Source organism: Haemaphysalis longicornis, unplaced genomic scaffold (assembly GCF_048455015.1).
Source record: "Haemaphysalis longicornis isolate Haplotype H1 unplaced genomic scaffold, Haemaphysalis longicornis Haplotype H1 scaffold_1, whole genome shotgun sequence".
Lineage (NCBI taxonomy): Eukaryota > Metazoa > Arthropoda > Arachnida > Ixodida > Ixodidae > Haemaphysalis > Haemaphysalis longicornis.
The window spans coordinates 286,100,289-286,120,047 of NW_027526203.1; the positions used below are offsets into that span (position 1 = coordinate 286,100,289).

The window sequence follows — 19,759 nt, forward strand, 5'->3', positions numbered from 1 at the left end:
CAACCCTTGTTTCTGTCTTAATTCAACGAGCCCCCCCCCCCCCATTTCCCATTCTGATTCGAAATATATATATTGTAAGATGGGTTTATTCGCGATGGCAAGGCAGCAGGACGCTCAGCGAAGGCAGTCCGAAGCAAGCGGGGCTGACGGCTGGCTCTCACGCGCTCTTCTCGCGGTCCAGGCTGATGATGATCCCTGCCCGGTTCACTGGTTCTTCATCTTCCTTGAAGCTGTATTACCATGGCCAATCTCCTTGAAAGGGTAGGAGATACTTGTACCTTTTCCGCACTACAATCATCCCCCCGCGGCGAAGGGAGCCACCCTGGCGACTTAGGGGCACGCTACGACAACAGGATCGTAATAACGCTTGAGGCGTTGCACGTGGACTGTCTCGCGGCCTCGGCGACGAAGGTCTGAGGACGGGGTTAGCGGCTCCACGACGTAATTAACAGGTGACGCGCGTTCGACAACGCGGTATGGGCCGTGGTACTTGGATAGCAGCTTGCTGGAGAGACCGGGAGTAGTACTCGGTATCCAAAGCCATACCAGGGAGCCGGGAGAAAAAGTCGCTTCTGGGCGGTCACCATCACGACGATGTTTTTGGTGCGACTGGTCTTCAGAAGTTAAATCGCGGGCAATCTGGCGGCATTCTTCGGCGTAGCTGCAGAGTCGAGAAATGGTCGTGTGCTCAGAAACATCAGGTCGATAGGGGAGAATGGTGTCGAGAGTGCAGGATGGTTCACGACCGTAAAGAAGGAAAAAAGGGGAGAATCCCGTGGTAGACTGCATCGCGGTGTTATAGGCATACGTCACAAAGGGAAGAATCGTGTCCCAGTTGGAGTGGTCGGAAGAAATGTACTTCGCGAGCATATCGCCAAGAGTGCGGTTAAACCTCTCCGTCATCCCATTCGTCTGCGGGTGGTAGGCAGTAGTGGTGCGGTGAGTCACGTTGCATTTTTCCAGGAGAGCTGCTATCACTTCCGACAAGAAGACACGCCCTCTATCACTTAGAAGTTCACGTGGGGCTCCGTGACGGAGGATGAAACGCTGTAGAAGGAAAGTAGCAACTTCGCTCGCCGTGGCAGCCGGTAGCGCAGCGGTCTCAGCGTAGCGCGTAAGGTGGTCGATAGCAACCACGGCCCAACGGTTTCCGGCAGAAGTAGCTGGCAGCGGCCCGTATAAGTCAATACCGACCCGATCGAAAGGTCGCGCTGGACAGGGTAAAGGCTGCAATGGACCGGTTTGTTGCTGAGGCGGAGACTTCCGACGCTGGCAGTCTTCGCATGCCCGAATAAACTTCATCACGAAGGTGTACATGCCTCTCCAAAAATAGCGCTGTCGCAGTCGTTCGTACGTCTTCAGCACGCCTGCATGGGCACAATGCACATCCGCATGGAAGCTTTCACAAATGGCAGTCCGCAGGTGACGAGGGATCACGAGCAACCATTTGCGTCCTTCTGGGCGATAATTGCGGCGATAGAGCAGTCCATCACGGATGGCGAAGTGCGCAGCCTGACGTCGCAGCGCTCGGGGAGCGGTACACAGCGTAGGATTAGAAAGGAGGTCGCAGAGTGAGGATATCCAGGGATCCTTCCGCTGTTGCCCCGCCATGTCCTCAAATGGTTGGAATATCGGGGTAGAGTCTATGGCCATGAGCTCTGCCGTATCCGTGCCCAGAGGTGAACGAGAGAGTGCGTCCGCATCATTGTGTTTTCGACCAGACCGATATATCACGCGGATGTCATATTCCTGGAGGCGGAGAGCCCAGCGGGCAAGGCGACCAGAGGGATCCTTTAGTGATGACAGCCAGCAAAGGGCGTGATGGTCTGTCACGACATCGAAGGCACGGCCATAAAGGTAGGGGCGGAATTTGGCAATAGCCCACACGATGGCCAAACACTCTTTCTCCGTGACGGAGTAATTGGATTCGGCTTTTGTAAGCGTACGGCTCGCATAGGCAACAACGTACTCGTCAAATCCTGGCTTCCTTTGGGCAAGTACAGCTCCCAACCCGACGCCACTGGCGTCAGTATGGATCTCAGTGGGCGCACGAGGATCGAAGTGGCGCAGTATAGGGGGTGAGGTGAGCAACCGACGTAACGTCAAAAAGGCTGCCTCGCATGCAGGAGACCAGTTGGACAAGTCATGGCTTCCGCCCCGGAGCTTGGTCAGAGGTGCAATAACCGGTGCAAAATTTGGAACGAATCGCCGGAAATAAGAACAAAGGCCAATGAAACTGCGCAGGGCTTTTAGAGTGGTCGGTTTCGGGAAGTCGGCCACAGCTTGTAGCTTAGCAGGGTCAGGGAGAACACCGTCCTTGGAGACCACATGACCTAGAATTGTCAGTTTTCGGGCCGCGAAATGGCACTTCTTTAAGTTTAGCTGTAGACCAGCATCCGTTGGGCAATGCAAAACTTGCTCTAGACGAGTAAGATGGGTGTCGAAATCGGGGGAAAATATAACGATATCATCCAAGTAACATAAACAAGTTTTCCACTTGAGGCCACGCAAAATGTCGTCCATCATGCGCTCAAAAGTGGCGGGCGCATTACACAACCCGAACGGCATTACGTTAAATTCGTATAATCCGTCGGGGGTCACAAAGGCGGTTTTTTCACGGTCATCGTCTGCCATCGGCACCTGCCAATAACCGGAGCGTAGGTCCAGCGATGAAAAGAACTCAGCTCCTTGAAGATAGTCTAAGGCATCGTCGATCCGGGGCAGAGGGTAAACGTCTTTCCGAGTGATCTTGTTAAGTCGGCGGTAATCCACACAAAATCGGATGGATCCATCCTTCTTCGCAACAAGCACGACTGGAGAAGCCCAAGGGCTATTAGATGGTCGAATTACGCCACGCTGGAGCATCTCATCAACGTGGCTATCGATGACGGAACGTTCTTTGGCCGAAACGCGATACGGTCGCTGGCGCAAAGGACGATGAGAGCCAGTGTCGATTCGATGAGAGACGGTTGATGTGCGACCCAAAGAAGTCTTCTGACAGTCGAAGGTAGATTGAAAACGCTGAAGAAGGGTCAGAAGCTGGTCGCGCTGAACAGGATCGAGACTGTCGTCTACGGCGGTAACGAAGGCAGCAGTGTCAAAAGGTAGAGGTCGGCTCATTGAATTGATCGACAGAGGGGCTAACACATCCGGGAAGTCGACGAGGTGGCTATCAACAGCTTCCACACGCCCAAGGGACTCACCACGAAGCACAGTTAATGGGGAAGGAGATGCATTGCAGACAGCCATAGTGCCTGCCCCATTCTCGATAGTAAGGACGGCATAGGGGAGAGAGGTACCTTTGCGGTGGGAAAAAAGATTAGAGGGCGTGAACACGACTGTTGCCTCGGAAATTGTGTCACAGGTCACTGGTATCAGAACAGCAGAAGCTGGCGGAATCGTGCAATCGTTGGCGGCGCATAGCTGAGAAGAAAGTGGAATACTGTCCTTTTCGGCGTCAAACAGAGGAAGTAAAGCAAGCTCGGCACGGGCACAGTCAATAATGGCGCCATGACGTGACAAGAAGTCCCACCCTAAGATGATGCGATGGGAACAAGAGGGCAGGACGAGGAACTCGATAATGTAGAGCTCATTTTGTACTAAAATCCGGGCGGTGCAAACTGCGAGGGGCTCGACGTGGTGCGCTGTGGCAGTACGAAGATGAAAACCGGAAATTGGCGTCCTCACTTTTCTTAATTGGCGGCAAATCTCTTCGTCCATAACTGATACAGCAGCTCCTGTGTCAACCAAGGCGCAAGTGGGGATTCCTTCCAAGTCTACTTCAATCGTGTTCGCAGGGGACAGACAAGGGCTTCGGTATTTCGACGGCGCCGCAGTTCTTGCCTCCGGAACTGCGGCGATTAGTTTCCCTCCGGGGCAGTCGGACGACGCCGCATCGGCGAGATGGAACGGCGTCGAGGAGAGACGGACCGACGGGCACCAGAAGAGAGTTCGTCACGAGAAGGCGGAGAATAGGGCGGCTCAGCATGGGCGTCGTTGTAAGGGCGGTAAGGAACATACGCGTTATCAGCGTAGGCTGGCCGTCGGTAAGCGTCTCCTGGCGGCGGAATCCCACGGCGGCAATAACGTGCGACGTGGCCAGGAATTCGACAAGAGAAACATATTGGCCGGTTATCAGGCGTTCTCCACTGCAGGGGTTGGTGTGGAGCGGCGACGGGCGAACCTGAGTAAGATGTGGCGGCGGCTGTGGGCGGCGTCGAGGCACATAAGCGTGAGCCGGGGTCCGTGCCGCAACTTCAGCGTAGCAAAGTGGTGGTGCAACAGGCAAGGGCTCGGGAGCAGCTGAAATGGCGTCAGCGACTTGCTCCCGAATTATTTGATGGAGTGGCGACGACTGGGCAGGATCTTGTGTCGGCGACGACTGCTGCGGTAAACAAGGCAAGAGAGAGATCTGCCGGGCGACCTCCTCACGAATCAGCTCTTTGATGCGCCGCAGCAGGGACGGGTTTCCGTCGACTTCCAGCGCACAGAGTGGGTCGTCACGCTGCGACAGTCGGCGACGAGTCAAGGTGCGCTGCCTGCGCAACTCTTCGTAACTTTGGCACAGGCTGACGACTTCGCTTACGTTTTGGGGATTTTTCGCAAGCAGCATCTGGAACGCGTCCTCGTCGATGCCTTTAAGGATGTGCTTGACGGTGTCTTGCTCAGGCATCGATGGATTCGCGCGTGGGCAGAGATCTACCACATCCTCAATGTAACAGGTAAAGGTCTCACCGGCCTGTTGAGCCCGCTCTCTTAAGCGCTGCTCCGCGAGAAGCTTGCGCACAGCTGGGCGGCCGAATACACGAGTAATGTTCGTCGTAAATGCGGTCCACGTTGACCTATCAGCTGGGTGGTTCAGAAACCATTGTTCAGCCACGCCCCTCAAGGAGAAACCCGCGTTACTGAGCTTCGTGACCTCGTCCCACCGATTGTAAGCGCTTACTCGCTCAAAAGAAGAAAGCCAGTCCTCGACGTCCTGGTCGTCGGCGCCACTGAACTGCGGCGGGTCACGCTGGCGGATCGCGCCGGAGCAGATGACAGCCGGCGGGGAAGGTGGCGCGGTGTGTTGGTCATCACCAGGCATGGTTGACTCAGTGGGAGATGGTAGGGTACGACTGCGGAGCTCCAGTCTCGAGGGTAGACGGGGTGAGCTGAGGCGGAGAACCCGCACACTCCACCAAACTGTAAGATGGGTTTATTCGCGAAGGCAAGGCAGCAGGACGCTCAGCGAAGGCAGTCCGAAGCAAGCGGGGCTGACGGCTGGCTCTCACGCGCTCTTCTCGCGGTCCAAGCTGATGATGATCCCTGCCCGGTTCACTGGTTCTTCATCTTCCTTGAAGCTGTATTACCATGGCCAATCTCCTTGAAAGGGTAGGAGATACTTGTACCTTTTCCGCACTACAATATATATATATATATATATATATATATATATATATATATATATATATATATATATATATATATATATATATATATATATATATATATATAGAGAGAGAGAGAGAGAGAGATAAAGAAAAGCTGTCGCGCGCGTAGGCCGCATTCGTCATTGTCGACCGACTCCTCCTCTCCCAGCCCTCTTTTGACTTTTTTGTGCTTGCCCGTGCGACCTTACGCTAGACCCGCGGATGTCTTCAGTGTAAGTTGAGGCTCGTCGTATTAAACTTGAGGTAGTCATATTATACCGCCTCGTTTCATCAAAAGAGACTAAAGAGAATTCACGGCGAGTATATTTCGCGAGTGAGGGATAATATGCTTTGTACTGAGCCTTGGCAGCTCTCAGAGAGGTTCCTTATAATTTTTTTCTCTTTGGTAAGAAAGGCTATGGACTCGAAGCACTACAGCAGTTCATTCTAGTAGGAGTCCTAAAAACTGCCCATAGAAGCTGCTAAATGCTTTTCTTTTTTTTAACGCATTTGCGAAGAAGTATCATGTTTCTAATCGTTTGCTCGCCGCGTTTTGTATTGTGGACGTCGTCGTCGTAGTAGTACTAGTAGTTGGGCGTTTATAGTTGTCTTTACGATATTGTGATTTTCCCGCAACGTCGGCTACGTGGCTAAAGGAATTGTGCTGCTACGCCCGAGGCCACGGGTTCGGCTCCCAGCCTCGGTGGACCTTTTTTTCGTTTTTTTTTTTTTTTGCACCGGCGAAAACCAGACAAGCCCGTGTGTACAAGATTTCGGCGTTCTTATAATGTCTCCAGGTAGTTTAAAATAGTCCTTACAGACATAATACGTATGAGGCCGCGGTGCCAGTAGCCAGAAAGCAGATATGAGGATGACCCCCTACCCAGTCTGCCTGTTCTGTGAGAATTGTCAAACAGTGCTGCCATTTCCTTTTCGGTGGCATGCGACGCTCTCGTGAACGCTTTTGTACATCCGCGCTTTTGTACACCCATGCACTTTCATGGCGCAGGCAACGATCCCGTGGTGCTGGGCCTGTGGCGGCACCTGGCTCTGCAGGAGCTCACCATGGACGTCGACTCGGTGCTGAGCCAACGGGCGGCAGAGGCCGACTCACCGCTTCCAGAGCCCCAAGACGAGGCCCCAATGTCCGACAGCCCGACCCCGGAGCAAGTCAGAGTGGGCCCGCAGCCGCACAATGGCACACCTGACCTATCGGCGGACCCACTAGATCGGACCTCGACGGTGGACATTGACCCACCGGCGACGACATTCGCCTCAGGGCGGTGCACTAACACGCAGGACTAACTGCTTTGTGTGTGCGCCGTGGCGGCAGGAGAAAACAGCGGCTGGTATCGAGTTTGAACGGCCGAAACAAGGACACTGCCCGTCGTGGTGTCCTGCTTCTTCCATTCCACATTCAAGAGCCGCTGAAATCACAATTTATGGCTGTAAAACTACATTGCACCAGTATGGAATATATATATGTACAAAATAAACGTTTTTTTTTCCCACACGAGCTACATTTGCATCCTTATCCTGATAGGCATGTCACCATCGCAGACTCCTAATTCGTTGTAAAAGAAAATATTCACGAGCCTGGACACCCTCCAAAAATGAGGCGGTTTCTTGGACCAACCACGGACTATCGTGAAGTTCATTTTTTTTTTTTACCCAGTTTGTCGTTGTATACACGCTGGTTTGGCCTGTTGCTAATTAAATGTTTTATAGTCGTAATGTCGCCTCGTGCAATGTGTGATGGTATAAGCGCAGACGTCCTTTATCGGGCAGGCCTTTTTTGGTCTATTTCCGCTGCGTATATTTCTGTTACGTGTGGGGTGATCGTTCACACGCCGATCCCGATTCATTTTTCATTCATACCCAGCTTTCTCGCTCAAAATTCCAACCTCTTAGGAACCTAGCAAAACCACTTTAGGAAAGTGATATTTGGCATAAAGCCAGAAGTCAACGTGACGATGAAAACGCGAAAAGAACTTTCCAGGATTCTGAACATTTTTGTGTAATTCGCTGTCAAATCCTACTCCCCATACATTTCTATGGGATAGTTTCCATGGCTCAGGAACCTAGTCGCGCAACGTGCGTGATTAGAAACTGCGCACAAAGCAAGTATTCGCCCCAAATATTAGCTGTGCAAAAGAACTTTTCATTTCGCTAAAAAATTGCAGAGTAATCACTGTTGAAAGGACTGCCATGAGCGGGAAAGCTGCACATGATTAGAGCGAAATCTCTACTACGCACATCTTTCAAGGTCATTCATCGCGTCTCAAGTGTCCCTCAGCCGCCGGTGCACAAGCCGCGCCTTTCTTTCCTATCGCTTCCCTCAGTCGGAGCCTCGCTGCTGCGGTACCACGCGACTACGCGAGGGTGAAACGACTGCAACGACTGCGCATTGATCGCTCAGTGCCGGCTGGGCCGTCGGTGCGTGCGCTTCAGCACAAGCGAACCACGTGACTAGGCAAAAGGTTTAACGGCCGCTTCGCCGGCGCTTGGTCTCTCAGTCTCGCTATCGATGGCGTGCCCGCTGAGCTGTCTGTGCGTGCCCTTCGGCGCAAGCAAAAGGCTGAATCCAATTATCCAGGTGATGCAGCTATAGCCGGCAGGATGCGAAATCTCATGCAAAGGCAACATTTCGCGAAACACTGTTTGCGTAGACTTTGCTTTCGCTCATGATAACTAGAGAAGTGTTAAACCTGAACAGTTTTCTATTTCGGACATATGCAAGCGGGCCTAACTGCGCACAAGACGAGGCGCAGCACCTGTAGCAACGCGCGCTGCGTAGATGCATCTCAACCAACCCTTTGCTTTGCTCATATGGAACAGCCAGCTATAGTAGGCGGGGTAGAGTCGGCATCGCTATCGCAACGAAGTTGATCCAGGTTCGTCGTCGTCCCCGGCATCGTCTTTTACAGAGAAGCAGTTTACCTGTGGCCCCTGTATGCATGCCGTCTTCGTACAGCTACTCCTCTCGAAGTAGTTTATGATCTTCATATTCCTTTCCTACGCAAATTGTGCGACCGTTTCTGCGCAGCCATCGGATGGAGCCTTCGCAACGAAATATCGCATACAACACCGACCAAAGGAAGATAGAAATTTATGCCACGTGCAGAGAACGGGGAAGAAAACCGAAGTTCGAACGATTTTTACTTATAGCCTGTCGTGGTTATCGAGCACTGAGCTGGTGGTATGCTTTAGCAGTAGAGAACTGTAGTTCACAGAGAAATGGGTGTTGTTCCTCAGACCAGGAGCCCAAGTGACGAGTTGTCGATCAGCGCTGGCCGTCAGTTTCCCTTACAGTTCCGTAAGGGAAAAAGAAGAGGAAAAGGTGGAAGGGTCGGGTTGTGAGCACACCCGATGATGATGTGGGTTAGGGTGCGGTGTAGCCAGCCGGGTGGGGGAAAGTGTTCGTGTGAATTCGTAGTTCCTTATTTTTAAGTAGGTTAGCATGAGGAGGCGGGAGGGGTTGCCCGAAGGCACGGTAATGCTGTGGGATGTCTTAGACGGTGACCAGGGGCCCTAGCTCCAGTTCATTGCTGTAACACAGTAGGCCCCGCTACGAGTGTGCAGATTCAGTTTCCAGCCTTCTAAGAACACGAGTAGTGCCGGTAGATGACGTACATTGCACGGACATATCATCTGCTCTGCAGGCTATAACTCTCTAACGATCATTTTTGGCAACGATGGACAAAGTATTGCACGAACAGCTGGCCAATCGTTGGCGCATACCTAGGCAGGGATGATGGCAGGAGATAAACCGCTAACTGCTAGTAACAATCCACGGCGCGTCACTTCAACCCAGTCCTTCCCTTCCTTTGCTTGTATAATCTATTGTTATTGATAACGAGAATGACTCCCCTTTTATGGCAGTCCGTCTTCCAGCGACTGGCTCAAAGAACGTCATCGTTCGTCCTCTTTCGTCATGGCTACACATCGCCCGAAAATTCGACAAGACAACCCAGAAAACAAAACAAAGAAAATAAAGAACCATGACTGCATCGTCAGGGTGATTTGTCGTCATTCAGCATTTTCTAAATGCGCGCCGGGCAAGCTGAGGCCGACCTCATCCTTGTTCTCTTTCCTAAGGGTGGCACATGCCAACACAGGAAAATATCTCGAAGCATGACAGAGAGGCTTATCAGCAAAATAAAAAAAAAATTCTGAGGAAAGTTTAATTTGTAAAAAAGAAACGGGGGTAAAATCTGCATACCGGATTGGTAACATGAAAAACTAGGTACATCTAACAAAGAAGCCTTCCGATGGCCAATAAACATACCATGTAGAATCGCTTGGGTTGGGCGAGTTGGTTCATATCGGCTTGAAAATTCAGCTTGAACGAAAACCACACGACTTCGGAAGGAAACACGGACACAATGCTGTGTCTGGATTGAGTTGTGTCCGTGTTGTGTTGTGTCAGCATTGTGTCCGTGTTTTCTTCCTGTGCCCTGTGGTTTTCGCTCAAGCTGAATTTTCAAGTTTAAACATACCATGAACGTAGGAATAGACTTTTCAGTTAGCACGAGCCTGGCTACTGGCCCTAAATGGACGTACGACAACAGCTTTAATCTCGAGACGTATAATGGGATCAGGAAGGTGGGTTTTTCTCGGCACAGAAAAGCGACGGCCTTCGAAACGTTATAGGCGCCCCGCCTCATTACAAATGAGGCAAATGTCAGTTGATTCAGATTCGGCCTTTCTCAAGAGGAAGTCTCAAGAGTTCGAGTGGCTGCAGTCCTTCTCGCATCCACGGCAAATTAAAAGAGAAGCTTCACCGATGGTGACACTCAATTTACTTCTACGCGGGTTTGGGCTCTCTGCCACATAACTGTGAGTGCACTACCGTAAGGCCTAGAATCAGTCGAGCTCTAGTTTTTTGCTTCATCATCTATAGGCGGTCGTATTTGGATGAACCTTTCAATTGCACAAGAAATAGTTATTATTCCTTGAGCAATAGATGGTGCATGTCGGCAAAAAATTCGCGTCGATCAGGTCGCTCTGTAACGGAGCGAGTAGTAAAGCACAGGACGACAGAGTGGCGACAGCACGTGAAGAGAGACTTGCCTTCGAGAGTTCGGAGAGCGTCGTTGCCAAGGGGACGCCCCTCGAAAAAAAAGAGAGAGAGAGAGAAAAAAAACTTTTTTGTATTGAGCAGTAGGTGCGGGGTGGTCCCTTATTTCAGGAATCCATGCGCCGTCTTCGCTCGACAGGCCCTCTCGTTGAGGTAGCCGAAGCAGGACTCGGCACATGCCTCCGCCGACGCGCCGGTTCGGTCAAAGGTTCGGTCGAGCGGCGTCTCTACCGGCTCCATGGCTCTTGTCATCGCTTGCACGCGTTGTAGAATAGACTCTGCACCCAATGCACGGCGACAAAAGCGAAAGAATGCGAAGGACGGCGATGAAGTGCCGATGCTGGTGGGCAACTAAAGGAGCAAGAGGCAGCCAGTGCCTCTGGTACACAGCGAGCACACATAACCACTGAGGTGGTTGAGTTCTAAGCACGATTTCCACGGTGCACGGGGAGAAACGCCGCGTGTCCGTCTTCTGAAACCGGGGCAAAGCGTGCACGTCGAGCGAGCCTCACGTTCGTGTAAGAGAGGAATAATATGCTCACGTTTTCTTAAAGATTCGCCATCGAATCTTCAATTAATTAAACAAAACTACGTCACTTTATCTGCTGCCGTGAGAAGCTGCGGCTTTTGGGAGGGCGAAAACGACGAAGACAAAGTAAAAACGACGAGCGTAGAGGCCAGGTCAAGCGCGAGCTCGCGAGACCAAGCGAGGGTTCGGACTGCAAGAGCGCGCCATTGCGCTTGCTTCTCTCGTTCAGCTGGGCATGCCAATGGGGAAGTGACGCGTTCTAAACTGCGCCTCTAGCTAACTTCTCGTGTGGACCAAGAAGGCCAATGGTGTACCGCCACGGAAGTGGAAGCGGTGATGAGTGAAGGCGCACGGCACCGAGAAGGCAGTACGTCGAGCAGCAACTACCCGACGCGTCGCATCAAACGTCTTCGCATCGAGGCTGGAAGAGTTCCGCGGCTGTTCCGAATTTCGGCGTCCGAGCTGTCCCAAGGCTCTTGGATCCTGTGCCTCCTGGCGACGATCTGGTCCCGGTCGCAAAGCTTCTGAGTTGCTGGAAGGCGTGCGCCTCTCGTACGCCTATCCAGGAGTCTTTGCCATGCCATGCAGGCAACCGGACACGGTGTCCTCGCCCATTGGGCAGCGAGGCACCGAGGGCCCTTCGTCGGGGATCTCCAGGCCATGCCGACGCCCAGCGCATCACCGACATATTTCTTCTTCGCACTTGTAAGCGCTTCCTTTTGTTCCCTACATTTTTCCGGTTCAATTGTAACGCTGTCTGAAATGGGCTTTTTGTTTCCCTTATTTGAATTCAAATGAGATTGTGAATTCTGAAGCTTCATCCGGATATAAGGCGCTACATAGCGGAGGACTATAGGTTAATTTACATCACCGTCAGAGATCTTTAACGTGCGTGGTTATCTTGACACACGGGAATTTGTTTTTCTTCTTTATTAGGAACAATTTGGCGCATCTTGCACTAAGTGGTGCAAGAGTAACAGCAAAGCTTGCGGCTCCTCTCCCTTCGTCGGAGACCCGGCTGTTGCACCTCACACTGACCCCCGACGCTTTGCGCGCTTCTTGCATGGGCTATTCCTGGCACTACTTCTGCGCTTTTCTGCCTTTTCCCGCCCATCAAAGCGATGGCCCCAACCCAAGAACACATGCATTTGCATGGCGCTACCGCGTCGTTTCAAAACGACGGCCCTTTTTTAGAGTCCCCGGCCGACGCCGGGCGCTCCTACGAGGCGCGCGCTTACGTGCGCTCGGCATTTTTAAGTATGCACTTTATAAGCGACCCCAAACCATCCACCGCCGGCGGCGGCGGCGGCGTCCGCAGTGCTCCTCTATATTTAAAAAAGAAACAGCATCCGGCGCCAGGTTTCGATCCGAGGACTTTGCGGCCGCAGCGCGACGCTCTACCGACCAAGCCACGGACGCGACGCTGATACCAGTGTTAGTGACGCGCCTTATATCTTTAACGCATTCAAACTACGTCGTCAGCGGCGTGCGTTGGCGACTCAGCGGCGTTATAGCGGCTTGATAACTGCGTGGTGTACACGTGATACTACAAACCCGATGGAAGAGATGGAAGAGAAGGCGGCGAGGCGGTGGGCTGCGGGGGCCGAGCGCAAGCGCCGCAAGCGGGCCGACAACAGTGCATTCGCACTTTCACATTCTCCCCCTCGGGGAAATGGGGGGGAATTTTTTTCTTGATATTTTTGCGAGCTCGTCACGTGACGCAAGACCACGCGCAAGTCTGGACGACGCCGGGTGTTCCTCACGAGGCGCACGGTCACATGCGCTCGGCTTGGCTGAGTTTTCTGGTAACCCTTCACGGCGGAATTAAAACAGCTCGGCTGTTCAAACGCGTGAGCGAAGGTTGGGAATCGAACCCATCACACTAGGTAGCGCAACACAGTCTGTTGCTTCTGAGTTACCACGGTATAATTTGGATTTATCTTTTACGTTGGATCTGAGAGAGAGAGAGAGAGAGAGAGAGAGAGAGAGAGAGAGAGAGAGAGAGAGAGAGAGAGAGAGAGAAGGCTCTTTCTTGAAAAGGCAGAGTTTTCCAGGCGTTTGCAATCGCCTACATGCTTCTCTGCTAGGGGTCGGGGATGTAATAGAAAGAGGTGGGCAGTTGTAGCTAGTTTTCCCTTTTCCAATTTGATTGGTTTATTGAGCCGATGTGCCATGGCCCCGTGACAGGCGTTCCGCCTTAAGTCTGTGAGAACCGTCACTGTCGCGTCCCGTCGCCATTGACCGGAGCCTTCCGTGACGCGGTTGTTATGCTGCCGAATGCCTTTGCTGTTGAAATGCGGTGATTTTTGCTTTGTAAACGTCAGGTAGCTGTGATTTGCTATGCTCTACACAATTATTCAGAAGTTCTGTCTGATATGATTCGCGCAATCTCTTAATATATGATTGTGTGTATGGTTATTCTTTTGTACACACGCTTAAACGTGCATCGGATGGGGAGAAGAGGTGGATGAGGCATTTATGTGTGCCTAAATATTGGGGTATTTGGTATGCTTATTATTTCTTGTATTTTTTCGACACAATTTTTATCTGCAATTTGGAACATGAGGATTCGAGCATGGTAGCATTGTGGGCATGTTGGCAATCTATTACCTGAATACGATTGCCCCCCCCCCCCCTCCTTCAAGAAAAAAAAACCCGGACGTGAGAAATTACGAACGCACAAAACGCTGTGTGTGTCCCTCCTCTGTCAGGTACGTTAGTTTTTTTTTTTCAATCATACTCAACTATGGGGGACCGCAGTATAGCCTGGTATTGGGCAATTTGAGCCATGTTGTGTACAGTTTTCTTTCTTGTATTGTTGAGTTAATCTTTAGGTACAGTGGCATTGTGGAATGATGCGATAAAGAGAACTGATATTGACTGTGCAATGACTATTTTTGCCCTGGAAGCTCGATCCCCCTCGTGGTTGCGTGCCGTTCCCAAGACGGGCATCATCGTTGTGCTTAGTATAGTCGAAGGTTTCATTTGACACCCCCCCCCCCCCCCCCCCCCCGTCTTTAACACCTTCTGCAGGAGGATGCATCAGTTTTCGCTGACGTCTCCGGTCGTCGACTCTAGCTCTTCGGTACCGTCACATTGGGCCCCTGGCTGGGGTCGGAATGGGCATGTGCTGCTCTCGGCATCCCATCACCGTGCTCAGGATGCAGGCCCCCACGTGCTTCTTCTGGTACGAGTGGTGCCCGCGCACTGGCACCGCCCACCCATTTCTACCGGAAGTCGGCTTCCGCGCCGCCTGATGGTGTCGACGACTTGGGCAAGCTGGCTGCTCAAGCTGCTGCAGATGCGTCGAACGTGGCCAGCCTACACTGACAGTGGAAGTTCGACGCTCGTCGGGCGCTCCCTGCTACGACTTCTTCAAGAATAAATATGTGTGATTGTTATATTGCTGTGTATTTACTAGGATGTACGACCCGTTAGTGCAGTACAAGGCATGACGTAACGCAATAATTCGCCCCAACAACTCACTCCGTTGCCTAATTCTTTTTAGTAATGCCAGCTTTCTGAGGCCAAACCCGATCCAAAAACTCGGAAGAATGGCGTTCGCCGTATCTTCGTTTCAATTACTGCGCTCCAAAATCTCGTTCCCTGAGGATATATGCATCAGCGATGTTGTGTGAGCAAGTAAAAATTGCTTCCATTGTTTTTGTGGTCATTTTAGGCATTACAATTAGATTCCCTTCCCCCGTGAATGCCCGGGTGTTGACCCAAACCCGCGATCTTCTCCGCACAGCACTGCAGGGGAGCTGCAGTGGACGTATTTCGAAACCGCGAGTAATACTGCAGCCCAGTTAATGCGCAGACGTACGGGAACCTCGTATGTTCGCCTTGCAGAGCAGTGCAGCGCATGCATGCCGTTGTAGCCTGCCGTTTTAAGATGGCACGACTGTTCTCTAGAAAATCAGATTGCAAGAGAAATCAAAGAAGCGTTTCATGTAAGACGGAAGAGGATAACTTCGTAAGACAAGCATCGATCCCTCTCTGTGATGTTTAAGATGCTTGTTTCAGAGCAATTGACATGCGTAGACAAAAGGCGAAATGTGACGTCACGCAGATGCGCCTGCCCGGCGTCAGCAGCGACGGCATGGCATGTACGAGTGAGTAAGAGTGAATTCAGGGGGTGATGGTTGGACGCCCGCCCTGTATATACTTAAAAAATGACGAGGACGCCATGGCACTCTGTATATGTTTAGCAACTGCGAAAGCATTACTGTTAGATTTCCGACCGTATCCTCTCATTGCTGTCATCATCCTTCCCTCTGTGTGTCTTTTTCTTCTTCTCAAGGTTTCTATGGCTCGGCACATGCCCGCATTCACATCGCCAAGTAAACAGGACGTTTAGCGGCGACGTACTTTGGTACTTGCCTATTTTCCACTGACCTGTATCAATTAGCACGCTCAAATTGCTCACCCAGGCTTTGGTACGTGTCCCTAACACACGTTCCTAAGTAGAAGGCCGGGTGCACCTTTTCCATCTCGGGTCATCGAGCTGTGATGTAGGATACATGGTGCTCGTCTCTCATTCTGGAGGCTCCGCTTTCGAATGCCACCCAGACCCAATTCCACCCACTCTTCTTTTTTGCCAAATTACTTTATTCTTATTTAATGGAGCTCCCCTGAAAAATTTGGCGTCAATCCGAGCATTATTTGACCTCGTCGGCCATTTTGCGTGCTATCTGTTGGTCATTCTGTGCGCCACATGTGTGCCAGGAACGCCGGGTTTTCGGCCTGCCGAATTTACTATTGCTTTCACAATAAAAGAAATTGTTTTACATGTGCTATCACGGGATATCCCGCTAAAGCCGCATATACTACTGCATGTAAAGCCTTGCCCAATATCATGTCATCACCACCCGTTACAACATTGTGGATATGTAACCCTTTGCTAATCTCCAGAATAGTCAGACTACGAGTGCTTCATTTCTTGTGGTCGCCATCCCTATAGTGCCCGCACTGTAACTGAACATTCAATCAATCAATCAATCAATCAATCAATCAATTTATTTTCAGTGCCCAGGAACGACGGTGATGTCTTAGGGCTGGTACACTAAAGAAAATAATAAAAAAACACAATGACGTGGAACATACAACACGGAGCACTAAAAATACGTTACATTTATACAAGCACAAATAACGTAATAACAATGATGTGACACGCAATAGACAGAATAGTTATACACAAATAATTTACTGGGTAAGTGAACACAGAAATAATTAAAATATATTGAAGTAAGGACACAAGCAGATATAGCAGATGTCTTGAAAGTCCAGAAAATCGGGAAGACAGATCAAGCCATTCTATCATTTGATTCCCCCACCCTTCCTGAAACAGTCAAGTACTACATGGAATTAGTCCGAGTAGCTGAGTACCGACCAGAAAGATTAAAAAGATTGGTGTGCTTCAACTGCCACAGTCTGGGTCATGTGGCCAAGTTCTGCCCATCTCCGAGGTTGTGTAAAGAGTGTGGTCGCTCCCGTGCGGAGACCGCTGAAAGCGATCGTACCATGTATTGCATCGCATGTAAAGAGACAGGTGACCTTGCCGTTAGCAAGGCCTGCCCGAATCGCATGCCCAAGGACGAGCGCAGCACCAGGTCGATTTCGACTAAGAATGAACTCCCTGACTCGGCTTTGTCGTCTGGCCCACGTTCTACACCGCAGGGCGTCACCTGGGCTTCTACTGCAGTAGAAGGAATCCCTCCGAAGTTGTCGTCTCCAATTGGCCTTCTGCCCGACAATCACCCGTTGGCGATAGAAAATGCCCAACTTTGCCGCACCCTATACGAGCTACGTGCTGAGATGGCAACCATATGCGGAAAGAGCTCTCAACCCTTCGGAACGTCGCAACGCGTCGTCAGCCGGTCTCTCCTGTACCGAATAGGTCCGCCCCTACAAGTCTAGCCGCTCGCGCACGATTCGTCGCAAGCCCGCCTATGATGCAGTGCTGAAGACAGGAGAGCCTAGCCCAACTTACATTACTGAACACAGCGGAACGCCCACAGCGGAACACAGCGGCTCACACAGCGGAACGCCCGTCTCAAGTTCGAAAATAACAAAAATAACAAGGAGTGGCAAAGAGCTTCAAGTGAGATCGTCGCCCTCCAAGGCTAGGTTACCTCGATAAAGAAGAACTTCGCAAGTTCATGGAGCTAGTGGGTCAAAACATTCAAGCACCTGTCCCCAAATACTCTCTCCGAGTGAATCGAAAAGGAAGAAGAAGAAACATACTATTAGGCATCCAAGATCTCTCCCGTACTCCTCCCAAACAGGTGCATCTTACAGTGGAACTGCCGTAGCTTTCAACAGTCCGGACCACTCCTAAAATCCCAGATGTCAACTCTGCGTCCTGTCGCCCTCCTACTCCAAAAAACACGAGGGTCCTGCAAGATACCCAACGACACCAGATTTATGGATCCAGCTATACCTCATTATAATCGATCCCACAATAAAAAAAAAAAAAACCCGGGACAGGCGGCGATATTAGTGCATAATTCCAGCCAAGCAGTACAACACCGCTGGGCTGGCGCTTGCAATGAAACCAGAGGTCATCATTGCACGTATTACACCTCCAGGAGGTAAACCTATGTTGATTGCGTCGGTGTATTACAAACCGACTTCGGGCGCCATCCCTTCCACTCTGTATGATTGGATACCGCATATCTCCTCTGTCTTAGTTTTTATTATAGGGGTGATTTCAATGTCCCAAATACCCTCTGGGACAAGTTCCTCCTCGAAGCGCCCCGGCCGGCTCTTAGAGCAAACCCTCGAATTCGGCCCTTGCGACTCCGCAATGAACACAGAGTCCCCACCCGTATTGGCCTCTGCCATTTCAAGGCCGATACAACACCGGACTTGACCATCACCGTCCCCAAAGCAGTGAAGAGATAAAGCACATTGGACAGTATCTGGGGAAGGGATCATTACCACATTCTACTGCAAATTAACGGCAAGAAATTAATAACGAGCATGACATACCACCACGTAAACTGGAACTCTTTTCGAGAGTGATTCATGGTTTTTTCTGCTGGTCAACACATTTCTGCTGGTCAAAATTGGCGTCAACACCACAAGCTTAGCGATCAAGTAACATTGCTCTAAAAGCGAGCGAAATGCGGATGTTAAGGTAAAGAACATCACACAATCTTTTTTTACCGTATCAACGCCGCCTGTATAAACATTGCCTGACGCGTCGGTCGCTTTCCAATGGGAACGATAGGGACGGTTAGTTCAGGCACTCATCCGCTATGTCGCGCGCCCCGGCGGACGCTCCTAGAGTTCCTCTATATAGAGGAACTCTAGACGCTCCGTCTTACGTCACTGTTTGCGAGTCACGAACGCTGCACCCACTTCTACGACGTGTGTCTGTCAGCTTGCTTGTTGGGTTTCAATAGCGGTTTCGCCCACGTCTTAGCCGAGACGGGGCGCTAGTTGTGGGGAGCACTGCGGATCTCGTTCGCTGTGTCATTTGCATCATACCTTCTGCATTTTTTGAAATGTGACTGACGGAGTACGAATTGAAATAGTGTAAGGACATAATAATTGTCGGGTAGACAAATAACAAGCAGAAAAACGACATTTTCGGATGGTACAGCCATTATCTCTCTCTGGAGCATTTACTGAATAGAAAAATGCGTGCACATTTTTTGTTCAAGCGTTCACTTCTACCATTACGTTCCAAAAAATATCGCGTGCTTGTAAATTTCAGGAGATGAAGAAAACAAAAGGATCAGCAGTTGAGAGTCCAGCCACGCTGTTTGAGCGCTTCTACACTACAGTTCTCAATTTGAAACTGCGTACCGATGCGGAGTGCGAATAGCGTGGACAAAACGACGCCGAAATGCGAGGGGGGACAGAGCGGGGCGCCGAACTCAGAAAATTTCAGGGCCCGTGATCCAAGTAGATAAGCGCGCAAAGCCGGCAACAGCCTACGGCAGCTCAAGTGATGTTGCGTCCGCCGTGGCAAAGGCGGTTTTATCAGCGAGAAGCCAAGATAAACAGGCATGGTAAGAAACAAGAAGGCGTAGGAGCGCCGCCTGGGTAACGCTAGACAAACTGCTAACTATTTTGCATAGTTTCCGAAAAGCGGCGCTGGCTGGCGGACATGAAAGCCCGCAGGAAGGCTACGGAGCGGGAAAGGGTAGGAGAGAGCAGCAGGAGAGTGGCTGTTTGGCCATTTTTCGCTCACGCGTTAGGCAATGTTTATACAGGCGGCGTTGACCATATCTACTTCTTTCTTTCAATCGCTTTTAGCAACATAGTTGAGCTCTCTGCTTCAATGCAAGCTTTGTTGCATTATCACCTTCCCGGCCGCCACCGCCGCCACGCAATCGTCTGCTGCTATGTTACAAGTTTATGGCGTGATCACCGAAAAAGACAGCCGTGACCACGGAGTAAGATGACGTGACCATCGGTTGTATGACGCTTAAAGGGAGCGTACCGATGTCGCCGATTCACTCATTCGTCAATCTCGACTTCAGACAGTCAGATATCTTTATTTTAACACGGAAGTGCTTTATACCGGGATCCACGAAGATTTCACTTATACGTCAATCCGTCACGGAAGTGACGCCATTACAACGAAGCAAGCGGCCTGTAAAGGGTTCACCCCTGCACACAGGGTCTTATTGCGGGGAAGCGACCTTTAGTACTAAAGAGTCTTATTGCTGCGAAATAGGACAGCAAAACCAGTCGATAACCCGGGTACCAGTAAAGAGCGGCACG

The 19,759-nt window shown here is 51.0% G+C and overlaps 1 protein-coding gene across 1 annotated transcript in view; it reads left to right on the forward strand.

The window, feature by feature from the left end:
- LOC144169849 (uncharacterized) overlaps positions 1-6,915 on the forward strand; it is a 30,919-nt gene extending 24,004 nt beyond the window's left edge. The window contains exon 3 of the mRNA XM_077699240.1: positions 6,421-6,915. Within this exon, the coding sequence (XP_077555366.1) occupies positions 6,421-6,716 (296 nt within the window). The 3' untranslated portion in view covers positions 6,717-6,915. The remainder of the gene's footprint in view (positions 1-6,420) is intronic.
- Positions 6,916-19,759: the final 12,844 nt, after the last annotated feature.